Source organism: Adiantum capillus-veneris, chromosome 17 (genome assembly GCF_014529385.1).
Source record: "Adiantum capillus-veneris isolate H3 chromosome 17, ASM1452938v2, whole genome shotgun sequence".
Taxonomy (NCBI): Eukaryota; Viridiplantae; Streptophyta; class Polypodiopsida; order Polypodiales; family Pteridaceae; genus Adiantum; species Adiantum capillus-veneris.
The window spans coordinates 132351545-132366115 of NC_140947.1; the positions used below are offsets into that span (position 1 = coordinate 132351545).

Consider the following 14571-nt stretch of genomic DNA (forward strand, 5'->3'; position numbering starts at 1 on the left):
ACTCTCTCTCTGTCTCTGGCGTTTTTCTTAAGCGATCTCTCTTCCTCTCTCTAGCGCTCCCTCTCCTCAACGTGTAGACACCCTACCTGCGGTGTTTGTGCTTGCAGATGGTTGTTGTGTCTGTATGGTGGGCGGTTCATGCTAGGTGAAGAAAAACGCTAGAGAGAGAGAGAGAGAGAGTGCACAAATGCTGGAACCTTGCACCGAACAACATGCCAAAGAGTACAAGCCGTTGAGAGAAAAGCCGAAACTACATCCATCTCAAAAACAGGTGTGGCGGAAGTGTTTATGGATTTAACTCGGAGCTAGTACTCCGCACACAAACATAAGGTTACTTTACTTCAATTGAAAGAACATAACTGAACTGAATGAAAGACAGAGACGCAAAGAGAGAGAGAGAGAGAGAGAGAGAGAGAGAGAGAGAGAGAGAAGAAAGAGAGTAGACACGGCATGTCAAGTCCCAACCACCCTCAAGGGCCCCCTTGCTTGGTTTCCATAACATGTACTTGCTTCATTTCTTGCAAAAAACTGTTGATACAATGATGCTAAATGATGAGATGCTAATGGGTACTTAATGCTACTGATGCTGGGTACTAATGAGGTACTGAAGGGTACTGCGTAAATGCTTGATACTACGAGGCTAAGGACTGGGTACTGCGGGGTACTACAGGTGCTTGGTACTGTGGGTACTTGGGTATTGAAGGTACTTGGGTGCTAAGGACACGGAGGTCCTGATGATCCCTACGTTGAGCTAGGCAGGAGCCAAGCCAAAACGCAAGGGGTGCTAGATGTTGGGGTACTACGTCGATGACGACGACGACGACAACGAGGCGTACTTGTACTGCGGTGCAGCTGAGGTACTAATGGGTACCGATCAAGGTACTTGGTACTCTGACGACGACGACGACGATGACGAGGCTGATCTGCCATCGCCGGGGACGGCGATGGGCTGAAAACTGAAAACGCTGAAGATGAAGATGGCTAAAATCTGAAAACACTGGTGGTAATGCGGCAAGGACTGCAGCCGCGACGAGGCTATGCTGAAAACGCTGAGGGCTGAAATTTGATGGCGATTATAGGGCTGAAAACGATGATGGCTGCTGGAGAAAACGTTGGCTGATGGCTGCCCAAGCATTGGTATTGCTAAGAGGCTCTTCTATTGCTCCTCCGCATTCTACTGGCGCCCAAAGGGCTTCTTTTATAGGTTCTTTAGCCATTTTCCCTACCTACTTTTAATAAATGTCATGTCAAAGTCACACTTAAGTGACTGTTCATATGTCTATATGCTTAAGTGACTTAACTATGCAAGTGAGGGTATGCAACTATGACCGACCTGGGCATGCACGTCCTGCTAGAGGCTCACAAGGGTGCCAGGCTAGGTCCTAAGCTAAGACTGAGCTAGACTGTAGCAATAGCTTGTCCACATAGCGCAAGTGAAGTGCACATGTGACACCCTGTCTGTGAGAGAAGCCTATGGCAACCAGTCGTGCCTTGTGCTTGTCCAAAGAACCATCAAATTTGTAGACCCAGTTGACATTAATCACTTTCCGCTTGGCAGGCCGCAGAACCAGCTCCCAAGTGTCATTCTTCTCGATGGAATCAAGTTCTTTTTGCATGGCCAACTTCCACTTTGATTGTGAAAGAGCCTCCTCAACTGTCAGAGGATCTATCGACATCAAAGCATAGTTCACATGTAATAAACTGGTGACGTGGCTGCCCATGTGTACACATACATTGGCATGAACAAGCCCGGGGAAAATGCAGACACGGCACCGGAATTTGTGCAGCATGCTGACGTGGCACTCCCATACAGATCCCCGCGATTTTCGGTAGAATTTCCGGCCTGCTGACGTGGCAGATCTGCGTACGAAATTTCTGGCAGCTTTTAGGCCTGCTTTGTCTACGCAATGCTTGAGAGAGAGAGGGAGCTTTACTTTTTTTTAAAGCTCTGCTTTATTTACTCAAGCAGAGCTTGTGAAATCGAGTAAAGCTCTGCTTTATTTACTCAAGAAGATCGAGTAAACAAACAGACTGGATCTCATTAATTTTGAAATGGCTGTAGCCGATACAATAGGGACAGACTCGCCCTTAAGTTTTACATCGAGTACAATAGTTCTGCCCTTCTCTGTGGTCAAAGTCGCTTTTCTCGCCCGATAGTCGACCATTGCGTTGTTCTTGTGATACCAGGGAATTCCCAAGAGGACATCACAACCTTCCAAAGGCATTATGTAGAAGTCCTCGTGCCCCAAATACCCCTGACAATGCAATCGAAGTTTGCCAATGACAGGTGTAATGGCTACGTCCCTGTCGGGTGTCGCTAGAACTGCCTCTGCTAGTGGTCCCATCCGATCGGGTGTGATCACGAGCCGCGCTGCCAATTCAATTCAGGTGAAATGTGAAATGAAGTTGGCCTTGGCTCCTCCATCAAAGAAAATTAGGGCTTCTTGGTCTTTCACTTTGCCCCAAGCTCGGCAAAGTTTTGTACTCTCATCAATCGTACTTGGGTCAGTACCCATGCAATCTGGAACCAGTCCTGCTTTCATCTTGCCTTTTCGTCCACGGTCCTCAGCTGCTCTCGAACTCTCTGACCCGTCTTCATCCTTGTCGTTCTGTTCTTTCGGTGCCTTTCTAGGGCACTTCGCGGAGATATGCTCAGTTTTCGTGCATCCGAAGCACTTCCCCTTTTTAATGTAAAGAGCTCTCTATGAAAGAGTAAGCTTGGGTCGTGCATCCTTTTCTTTCTTTTCTGGGTTACTCTTCTTCTTTCTAGTTTCACTGTTCGAAGTCTGTTCATTTCTTTGTGTCATGATTTCATATGTGGGATAGGTCAAAGTGCCAGAGTGAATGGCAAAACCCCGTTTCGCACGACTCATCAATTCCTGAAAGGAATTTAACTTTTGTTCTAAGCAGTAATCTCGGATCTCTGTAGGAAGACCCAAGGTAAACCGCTCAATCTGCTCTCTGAACAAGATCTTCTTAAATGAAGAGGCTGGTAGAAAAGAGCTCCAGAATCTCTCGCAATATGCGTCCAAAGTATCCTTCTTGGTCATCCGAAGATGGTTCCAAGCAGTTCGTATGTCGTGTTCGTACTCTCGAGTCAGCCAAGAAGAAATAAAAAGCCTTTTAAATTTCAGCCATTTAACTGGCGCTTTCCTGTTCAAAAGAAGAGTGGAGCACCAAGTTTGAGCATTCCCTCTAAAATAGGAAGTAGCCCTCCGAATCTTGGAGTGCTCTGAGTAATGCCCTCCAGAGAAAGCTATGTCAAACTGCTCTATGAAGGCCAAAGCCTTCGAAGCATCTCAAAAACCAGAAAAAGTGTTAAATTTAACTGACTGTCCACCTTCTTTGAACTCTCGGACTTTCTTGCTTTTATCTTCTAGAAAGTCATATTGGTTGGCTTTGTAAAAAAATCCTTCTTTGAATAGAATTTGCGGTCATCGGAGTCCGAACTATCTGAAGACGAGTCCTCTGAAGAACTATCTGAAACTGGGCGAGATTTAGACTTCTTTGCCTTTTTCTTGCCCTTGTGCTTTTTACTTCGCTTTTTGCCTTTTCTGTCTTCTTCGCTCGAATTAGAAGAGCTAGAAGAACTCTTAGAAGAAGAAGAAGAAGAACTAGGTAATCCTTCAAACCGCACACGCTTCTTCTGCTTTTTGGCCGAGGCAAAAGTAGACTGACGACCCAAATAACCCGGGAAGTCAGTTCCTTTCTTCTGCTTTTTGTCGTGCATTTCTACTTTATTCTGCGCGTCAAAAGGCTGAGAAATCCGTGCATCAACCACCTCTTCTAATTCCTGCTCAGTAAACATCCTTGGGGTAGGAGGTTTCTTGAGTACCGGTTTGGGGGGTGGTTCAGTGGTCTGTTGCTGCCATTGTGCATACACCTGGTCGAAGGAGGTCTGAGTCATAAATTTTGCAAATTTCGGGTCCTTCGCAAAATTTAACATCATCTTTCCTGCGTCGTCGATTAGTCGTCGACGCTCCATCTCTTCAAGCTCCGCCGGAGTAGGCCGAGGCGGGCCATACTCCTCGGGTAAATCTTCTTCGTGCTCTCCTCCCGCATCTCCGGATGCAGAGGGAGTCGACTGATCTCTGTCTGAAGCCATAGGTGCCGCGTAAAAAGGATCGGATTTCCCGATAGAAGAGAAATCGGTCACGCTCTGATACCACTGTAACAGACACTCCAAGTCGAGAATCTACCGTGACACCACAAATAATCACTTCAAAACAGTTCACAATTCACAATTGATTCGACATTGGCCCGGAGGAGTTCCGTGCCTAGAGATATTGGCCCCAAAGATTGGCGCCCCTTTCTTTTTGTATTAATCTGCAACTCAAAGTACAAGCGAGTAGCCGGGACTCACTCTCAGACTCTGCGTCCAGATGCTCTGAGAAGTGAGAGTTCAAAGACTCTTTTAAAGATTTACAAGGGATGCTAAAAGCAGAGCCCCAAAAGCTGAAAATCAAAAGCTTTGTTCTTTCTCTCTCAAGCTCTCTTGAGCCACAGTAAAGCAAAAGCAAAAGAACTCTCTCTCTCTCTCAATTTGCGTAGCTTAAAACTGCCCCAAAAAGCTGCCATTAAAACTGTCCGCCAAAAACGCCGCAAAAAGTGGGGCGTCCGAACTCCATACAGTTGCCACGTGGCGAGTTTTCCGCAATTTCCAGGGTGCCATACAGCCAGCCACGTCAGCATTTCAGATCATTTCCGGCGTGTCCATGAGCGGAGGATGTGTGTGTACCGGGCAGCCACGTCACCAGTTTGTGACAAACATAATCATACTTGATTGATCTCACAAATGATAAGAGGAAGTAATTAGTACTAGGACTAATTAGGCCCAGTGGATTGGCAAATAAAAATCGTCTCGTGAGTCTAATACCAAACCTCGAGTTTTCTCATATTCGGTAAGCAAATCAGCCACAGAGCTTCCCCGTGGTGGCCATATGCAGCCGGCATCACCTCAAAACATTTCAAAGCTGAAAGTTTCACCCGCACAGTTGAGTCGAGTCTTACATTGATGTATCTCATCTATAGTAACTTTGTAAAGTACAATCTGTTTATGCAATGGAAAGCAAATACCACTCCACAAACACGGTGGGGGGCCTTGCATCTATGGCATGATACCCACAATGGAATGTGAAACGGATATACCTGATTGGTCCTATACCTATTGGTCAATTTCAGCCTTTACACGACGTAATACCTCTCTCTCTCTCTCTCTCTCTCTCTCTCTCTCTCTCTCTCTCTCTCTCTCTCTCTCTCTCTCTCTCTCTCTCTCTCTCTGAGGCATAAGTGCACAAAGAGCTTACCAAACAGTAAAATGGGAATGGCAGCGATGCGGCCAAGGGTGAGCATAGTAGGAAGCGTTAATACTTTGTTCCGAGGTACGCATGATGGCTCACCCAAAGGACAAGTGAGCCTTCCATGCCCATCAGAACCATTTCTGGAAAGAAGCGTGGCACATTGACGTTTGTCACAATCGTTTGCGGTAGCGGAGGCGTGACCTTCATCCATGAAATTCGAATGCGATTTAGAGCTAGGGTTTCTCTCTCGGGAACTCTTTGATTTCCATCACTGATGATGAACAACCTGCGTTCTTGCAAAGAAGAGCGCGCCTGGCGATGGCAAAAGTAGACCAGCTGCTCTATCGACTCCCTGCCTTCACAATTTCGAATAAAATCAAAGTGAAGTCCAATGACAATTTTGAATAAACCAAAATTCATCAAAAGATGCAAAAGCAAATGGTTCACATCGGCTTTCTAAACTAAAACATCTAAATCGAAAGGGAAATCAAATGATGTACCTATGCAACACTCCGAGATCATTTCAATTGGTCTCATGAAAAGCAAGATCCAATCAAAATCAAAGGTTGTATCTGCTTTTTTCATTAATCAATTCCAGTTTTCTCAAAAAAAAAAAAACAATCAAAATCAGAGTAGAAAATAATAAAGTTTTGAACGATGGCCTTAACTCCTTCTAAAAGGTCAAAATACTTTGAAATGAGAAAGAAAGGTCATATGTTATTCAATTGATTAAATGGGGAACTTTAGGGAACTTGAAGATTTCATGAAGGCTTTCTAAAAAGGTAATAAGCTGTCCCCAAAGAGTTGAAGCTGTGTTGGAGATGGCAGATATCAAGCCTTCTGTGAAGGAAAGCTGAGCGCCTGAGTTGTTTAGTTGAAACCCCCCTCGACCCTCGCGTTCTGTTTTGAGCGCAAGTCTAGGCAAAACTGTATGCAGAAGGGAAAACCACGAGCGTCGCTTGTCCCTCTTTGAGTCTCGATATTCACACACACACGCCTTGCATAGCGTCTTCAACCAAAAAAAAATCGGTTTATCTCCTGCGCGAGAGGTTTCGCTTGCTTATCGCACCGGCCTGGCGTTGGCACCATCTTCGGCGCTCTCTCTTGTTCTTGTCATCTTCAGTGCTCCCTCTTACGTCTTTATCTTAGGTGCTACCTTTATTCGGCGGTATTATATTATCTTCGGCAATATCTTTTTGTTATCTTTGGCGCTTTGGCTTGACTTTTGTGTCTCTCCTAGGCCTCATGCCCACCACAGTGCGGCTTTGTCAACCATCCTGCCCCGCCACTATTGTTTGCACCATGGCGGTTCATAGCATGGATGCCGAGATGCTACTGAGGGAGGAGGACATCTGCAAATTTTCGGAGATGCTTGCATCGAGAAAGGTGCCGATGCTGGAAGGCATCATGCCAATGGACAAAGGGGTTGAGCAAACACCGCATGCTTCAAACGATGACAGGTGTAGCATTGACTAAGGGACCAATCTAGGTAGATAATGAAGAATCTTTGGTTGAGATCACTCTCTCAAAAAAAGGTGCAGTGGTCGATCTCAATATCAAAGGATATAATTTCGAGGTAAAGACACTCAAGACGGGGGAGCCTCAAGGAACCATCTGTATGAACACCAACAAGATGGCTACCAGCTTTGGTTCTCTCCGATCAGTCATCTCATTTGCAAGCATTCTGAAGGGTCCTAATCCTATGGCCTACAACAAAGCTACAACTGTTGAGGGATCTAGCGATGAAGGCCAAGAAAAACTGAAGAAAGTAAAGTCCTGGCTCGAACTAGAACTGAAAGAATTTAACAGACAAATGGAGATTGGCTAGCAGTAATAACAAAAGATCTAGCTCACAGACTGAAAGCGGGGGGTTCTCAAAGATGGGCTGGTGGATCGAGCTTACAATGCTTTAAAGAAGTCTCTTCCGACAGGTGGAGGTTGCAGAGGCCATCACGGTGGCGATTCCACCAGTGCTTATTAAAAAGCAGCTAGCCATGCAAGCAAAGCTTACGCTTGTGTTTGAGTTTAGTGGGAGAGTACCGAATAGATACGATTTGATTCAATGGATTCAATGACCTTAAATCCTTGGGCATGGAGGAGCAATTGAAAGTATTGCATACCTCGCTAGCTTTTGCTCAGTCAGATTCAAGGACGACTCCGATGTTTTGAAGATCCTAGATAAAGGCCCCCTCTTGTGTAAAAGGACCACGGTCTGTGTAGTACCATGGGATCCCGTTTTTGATTTGGTAGAATCCCTCAACGGGATACATCCAGCTTGGGTCGAGTTCGCGGGGCTACCAAGTTGGCTTTGAGATAATATCAGGATGCTTGCTAGTCAACTAGACACCCCCTTGTTTGTTCCAAACAAGAGAGGACTAGGCAGGACCTCTAATCGGGTATGCATAGGCTGGAATTTCTCTAAGACACCGCCTAAGATCATGGTCATCAATGTTGGAGCAGGGCTAGTTATGATCCCACTCAACTTCGGGACCTACTATTGCATGCTTTGAGTGTAACAAATTTGGCCAAGGATTGTCCCATGAAGGCTAAGGTAAATACTGGACCCGCAATGCAAGACTCTAGGATGGAAACAATTGTAGAAGTGAGTGAGAAACAGGTAGAGAATAACAAAGAGTCAGGAGAAGGTGAAGAAAAAGAGGCTATGATTTGTGACAAAGAAGTAACCAAACAACAGGAGAAGATGGTGGAGAAGCAGTGCTTCGCTCTGCAAATCCCTCAATGTCCAAGCAAGGAGAATACTTCTCCACCTAAGTTTATGACATTGGGAAATCCAGGCATGAAGAGGGCCAAAAGGGTGAGGGCAGTAGCAAGGGATTCCAGGTCACTTGAGACTACGAAAGTTTGGAAAGGGAGAAGCTCCGACCCACTTCCCGCCAACCGAAAGGGGTGACGGTTGTCGTCTCACTTGATAATCCCTTTACAGTGTTACGAGAAAACAAGCCCCTAATTTGGATCCCCCGGGAAACTTCCTCTATCTCAATAATAGAGGAGCTGATCATCCAGTCATGGGACGTTAAGGGGCTCAAGACCCAGAAGAAGAGCTCCCTCTTCTAGGAGGAAGTTAGAAAAGGAAAAGAAGTCAATTGTTGGGTTGTCCAAGAATATCACCTCGATGCAGAAAGTAAAAGAAAACAAGCACTGGGGAAGAAGCTTGTAATTTATGGAGAGGGTACATTGGTGTCATGACGATTGTAGACAAGGACCTAGAACCCAAGGTGGTGATCAATCATCCATTTGGGGGAGCTTTGGGAGAAAAGATCAAGTGGGGGGACCAACATATCACCATTGTCAATGTATATGGTCCTTGCGTGGCGAAGGAAAGAGCAAAGCTCTGGGATCACTTGAAAGGCGTTCACATGGAAGGGGAATGGCTCCTAATGGGAGACTTCAATATGGTGGAGAAGAGAAAGGATAGAATAGGCTCATCGAGCATGCTTAGGGATTTGAGAGATCCAGATGGCGAAGTTTGTGTGAGAAGTGGGATTTAATGGACTTGTGGGAGGTGGGTCCATGGAATAGCACACTAGGATTCACGTATACCAACCTTTAGCATGTTGGCACATTTCCATTGGATAGATGTTATTGTTCCCATCAAGCCGACTGGCTACCACCATCGCTTGATGTGAAGGTGGTAGCTTCACAATGCCTGTCGAATCACCTACCACTAAGCATGAAATTCCAAAAAACCAAAGTGGGAGTTCAATGCCCCCAAGGATCGAAGAAGCTACTGACAACAACAGGGGCTCATATCTTTAAAGACCCTCTCTTCAGAAGCCTGGTCAAAAAAGCTATAAGAAAGATGCATATAGATTTGGTAATCCCTAAGGCTTGGGATATCTTCACCAAGAATATTCAAAAAGCAATCAAGACTGCATGCCCTAGAAGGAAGAAACACCACGAGGAGAGTTTAAAGAAACTCGCAGACAAAGTAGAGCTTTTCACCACCAAAAAACAAGAAAGGTCGGATTCTGAAGCCGAGCACAGAAGGTGGCTTGAAGCTAAATGTGACTTGAATGAACAACAACTCGAGGAGGTGAAAAAGACCAGAATTATATCCAGAGAGACTTTCCTTCTGTCAAAGGAGGCTAACCAATCTCACTTCTTCATGGCCCTCAAAGTCAAGAGAAATTGGGGCATCGTCCATTCATTGCTTGATGGGGAAGGAAAGGTAATCAAGGACCCATATGAAATGGCTCATATGATGCTTAACCACTTGAAACAGATAATTGGCCATCCTAAGGCTCCCTCCCCATAAGTGGATGGAGCCAGAGTTTCTCTTCCGGGAAGTCTAAAAAAAATGGTTTCACATTCAGATGCCAACATCTTAGAGAAGGCGTTCTCCGAGGAGGAATGCTCTCACGCGATGCAAGATTTCGGCAAAGAGAAGTCTCCTGGATGGGACGGCATAACTACGGAGTACTTCAAAGAATCCTAGGAGGAGCTTAAGTCTTTGATCACATGAATGGCTAACCAAGCTCTAGCCAATGGAGCTCTCGACTTGAGCGTCAAAAGAGGCCTTATCAAACGGATCCCTAAACAAGTTTAATGCTCCTAGTTGAAGCATTGGCGCCCGATAACTATGATGTCAGTAACATACAAAATAATCACCAAAATTGTTTCTCTCAAGCTCTCTCCCCTACTTTACAAGGTCGTCACCCCCACCAGCATGGATTTATAAAAGGAAGATCTATCTACGACAACATTCTGGCATCAATGATCGGCATAGAGTTTGCATCATTCACTAAGCAAAAGTGTGTATTACCACAATTGGATTTAGATAAAGTGTATGATAGGATCACATGGTCCTTTATCGAAGAGGTCATGAAATCACTCAGCTTTGGGTCGCGGATGTGTCAATTAGTTAGCACATTAGGTGTTGGTAGCCAATATGAGCTCAATCTGAGCTCTTATTTAATGAGTGGATTGTGGGGACTTTCGAGGGAAAAAGATCTATTAAGCAAGGTTGTCCATGGGCTCCTCTTTTGTTTGCCATTGGATCTCATCCACTGGTGACAATGCTCGAAGACAGTGCTTCAAGAGGGGAGATTCGAGGGCTATCCCTCCCCAATAATGACCAGCTACTTGCGAAGCTATTTGCGGATGATTCACTACTCTTCCTCAAAGCTTGTCCTCGGGTGATCAAGAAGTATCTAGAGATTGTGCAAGCGTATGCCATTGCGTTAGGGTCAAATTGAAATATCAAAAATCTAGATTGATCTCCCTCTCAGAAGATGACTCGTTCAATCCGACCAGGGAGATTGTGTCCAAAGGGACGATGTTTAGGCACCTGGGAGCCCCTCTTGAGGTGGATATGTAAGACAAGGGGAGCTAGAACCTGAGAGTCCACCACCCAACCACCCACTATATAGCATAGCCCCTGGCCCTTTGCCCTAGTTGGACTCCCTTTCCACACTACCTAGCCCAGCCCTGCCCTTGTCTAGTCCGGCCTTGCTGGTGTCTTGATATTACTCCCCCCTTAAGAAGAGTTTTCGTCCTCGAAAACAAAAGTGGGGAACTTCTTCTTAAGAACACTAATGTTTTCCCAAGTGGCACCTTCCTCAGGTCGGTCTTTCCACTTGATTAAGGCTTGTTGACGTATGTGATGACGTGTAAGCAACTCATGATAATCGAGAACGAGTTCAGGTTCATGCGGTAAGGTAGGAGGTTCAATGAAATCAACCAAAACGTGTTGGTCAATGACATTGTCGTCCCCATGTAACCACTTACGTAAACGGCTTACATGAAACACCGGATGAATGCGACAATGTGAAGGTAGTAGTAATTTGTAGGCACGATCACCTACTCACTTGAGTATTTTGAAAGGCCCACAATATCGGGGAGATAATTTAGGTGTTGGCCCAGTTTTCAGACTTTCTGATTGTTCTGGCACACGTAAAACTACTTCCTCCCCTTCTTCGAAGGTAACTTGCAGACGTTCCTCATCAGCGTACTTCTTATACTGATCCTGTGCTTGTTGGATATTCTAATGAGCAAGTTTCAGCATATCCATGTGGTCTTGGAGAAAATCCTTAACCTGTTGGAGTTTTTTGGTTGCCAACTCCACCGTAACTGGTGACCTAGGTTGAAACCCGTACATGAGCATGAAAGGACTAAAGCCTGTTGTGACATGCTTAGCACTGTTGTAGGAAAACTCGAGAATAGGTAAGTATTCTTCCCTGTCTGACTGTTTAATACTGACGTATGCTCTTAGCATATCCTCTAGCACCTGGTTAACTCGTTTCGTCTGACCATCTGTTTCTGGATGATCAGTCGTACTGAGGTTTAGTTGTGTACCCAATCATTTAAATATTGCTCTCCAAAAGTGGCTGTTAAACTCGGGATCACGACCAGTGACAATGTTACTTGGTAAACCATACAGTTTGTATAGATTGTCCACAAATAACTTGGCTAGTTCTGGTGACTTAACCGTTGATTTGGTCGGAATAAACTTACATAGTTTAGTCAGCCTGTCTACGACCACCCATACCGAGTCATGACCTCGTATAGTGGGTGGTAAACCCATAATAAAATCCATAGAGATGCTTTCCCATTTTCCATTGGGAATCTCCAAAGGATGTAAGAGTCCTCCTACTTTCAGGCGCTCTGCTTTGTTAACTTGACATTTTTTGGCAATGCAAGACATAAGCTTGAACAAAGCCATGTATCCCTGGCCAGTAAAACTGTCGTCGTACGAGAGCATAAATTTTTCTAATCCTCGGGTGCCCTGCACTTGGACTATCATGACATTCATAAGGAATTTGGCGCCGAATGTCTGTGTCCGTCAGTACACAAACTCTCCCCTTATGGAGTAGGTACCCATTGTCGATGGTGAAATGCTTCCATCGCTGTAGTTCATCACTTGATAAAGGAGAACTAGGTGTGGAGGTTGACTGTACATTGGAGTGAGAAGGATCCCTCTTTTGAACATGGCTCCACACTTTGGAATATGCTTCATCATGCTCATATTTGCCTTTGAGAGAATCTAAAAATTCACTACAAAGTTCCGTGAACAAGAGCGAATTGATCTCTAGCGTTCGACTTAGAGCATCCGCCACGACATTGTACCGGCCTTTGTGATACCTTAGCTTGGCGTCATATTCCTAAAGAATCTCGACCCACCTGGCTTTTCGACCCTTCAGATCCGTTTGTTGTGTAAACTATTTGATGCTTTCATGGTCAAACACAATCTCAAACTGAGCACCATACAGATATGCTGCCATGTTTTTAAGGCAAACACTATTGCATAGAGTTCGCGTTCATAAGCAGAATAGTTCCACTCAGCTGCATCAAGCTTCTTGCTTTCAAATGCAATCGGCCGTCCGTCTTGTAAACAGGACTGCTCCAATAGCACGGTCAATGGCATTCGTTTCCAAAACGAATGGTTTCAAAGGATCTACAATAGCTAGTATAGGAGTTGTAGCTAATGCATCCTTGAGCGTATCGAAACTGTGCTGTTGAGCGGATCCCCACTAAAAAGCTTTACCTTTGCCTTTTACTTGATCCGTCATAGGAACAACAATTTGAGCATAGTTTTTAACGAACCTTTGGTAAAAACCTGCAAATCCTAAAAATATATGGAATTCTTCCAGATTTTTAAGAGAAGGCCATTTTCGGATGGTATCCACTTTGGAATGATCCATATATAGCCCGTTAGCTGAAATAACATGCCCTAATTAATGAATTTCGTCTTTTAGAAAAGCACATTTAGATTCCTTGGCATATAATTTGTTTGTGCGTAACAACTCAAACACCTGCCTGAGATGTTGTAAGTGTTCTTCTTCAGAAGCACTATAGACTAGGATGTGATCGAGGAAAACAATGACAAATTTGCCCAAATATGGCTTCAAGACACTATCCATAAGTGTCATGAATGTTGCGGGCGCATTGGTTAACCCAAAGGGCATCACCAAGAACTCGTAGTGTCCAAACAGTGTTCGGAATGCAGTTTTGGGTATATCGACAAGTCGAATACGGACTTGGTGATATCCTGACCGCAAGTCTATTTTCGTAAAAATGCAAGCATGAGTAAGCTTGTGAAACAACTCATCTACTATGGGCAATGGGTATTTGTTCTTAATTGTAACCGCATTTAAGCCACGGTAGTCTACGCACATGCGCATACTACCGTCTTTTTTCTTCACTAAGAGGATAGGCGAAGCCCATGGTGAAGAAATGGGTTGTATAAACCCTCTGCTAAGGTAGTCAGCAAGCTGACGTTCCACCTCAGCAACTTTTGAATAACTCATACGGTAAGGTGGTTTACTAACAGGTTTACAGCCTGCAGCCACGTCAATGCTATGTTGCACTGATCGTGTTGGCAATAATCATGATGGCAAATCATTAGGAAATACATCTTGAAATTCCTATAATAATTTATGTAATTGACTAGCAATGTTTGCTTGTTTAGAATTAGCAATTGGTGGAACAAAGGAGAGAGAAGCATGCGGCGTTGAAGAATGTTCAACAGACTCAATGTTAGAAAGAAAATGAGACAGTGAGTAACACAAGAAAACCTGATCTATTTTATTATAAAAAACGAGATGCATAAGCTTAGCGGTACAAATCAGTGGTGATGAAGGTATATCTTTTTCTCCTAACAACAACACATGTGCACCATGGGATTCAAACATCAAGCTTTTGTGCTCATAGCTACTCTTTAGTGATGGTCCTAGGCTATGCAACCACTCCCTACCAAGAACCACATCAGTCCTTTCCATGTTCATAACCTGAAAATCCAAACATGTGGAGTACCCTTGTACTTCCAATGGAACAGCTCGGCATTGAGTATCCCACATTTCAGTATCATGTCCATTCATCATTGCTACCTTGTAGTGGTGGGTACTCGGAGTTTGAGGCAATTTGAGTTTTTTCACCAATCCGTAATTGATGAAATTGTGAGTAGCACCGTCATCTACCAAGATGCGCGCCTTGTGCCCTTGAAAATATCCGTGCATACGTACTAACTCATGTGGTCCAAAGGTTGGTTGCCACATGGAAGCTGTGAGACAGCAGTTATGCACCACCTCAGTGTGTGTTACTTCCACTGTAGAGAATCGTGAGGAAGACTCAAGAGGCAGCAGTTGCACCGTGTGCATTGCTTTCTCCTTGCCATGAGCAGCAGATTTCCCCTTGGGACAATCCTTTTTGCGGTGACCTCTTCCTAAACATTGAAAACATAATTTTTCTTTCTTGGCTTTATCAAAGTCCTCAGGAGAGAGAGGACCCCTGGACCCCTTGGGTTTTTTAGATG

The 14571-nt window shown here is 44.7% G+C and overlaps 1 protein-coding gene across 1 annotated transcript in view; it reads right to left on the bottom strand.

Annotated features, from left to right (window-relative positions):
- The window catches only part of LOC147438104 (CDP-diacylglycerol--glycerol-3-phosphate 3-phosphatidyltransferase 2-like), a 55541-nt gene extending 49847 nt beyond the window's left edge, over positions 1-5694 (bottom strand). The window contains exon 1 of the mRNA XM_086487461.1: positions 5307-5694. Within this exon, the coding sequence (XP_086343587.1) occupies positions 5307-5511 (205 nt within the window). The 5' untranslated portion in view covers positions 5512-5694. The remainder of the gene's footprint in view (positions 1-5306) is intronic.
- Between the last annotated feature and the right edge of the window lie 8877 nt (positions 5695-14571).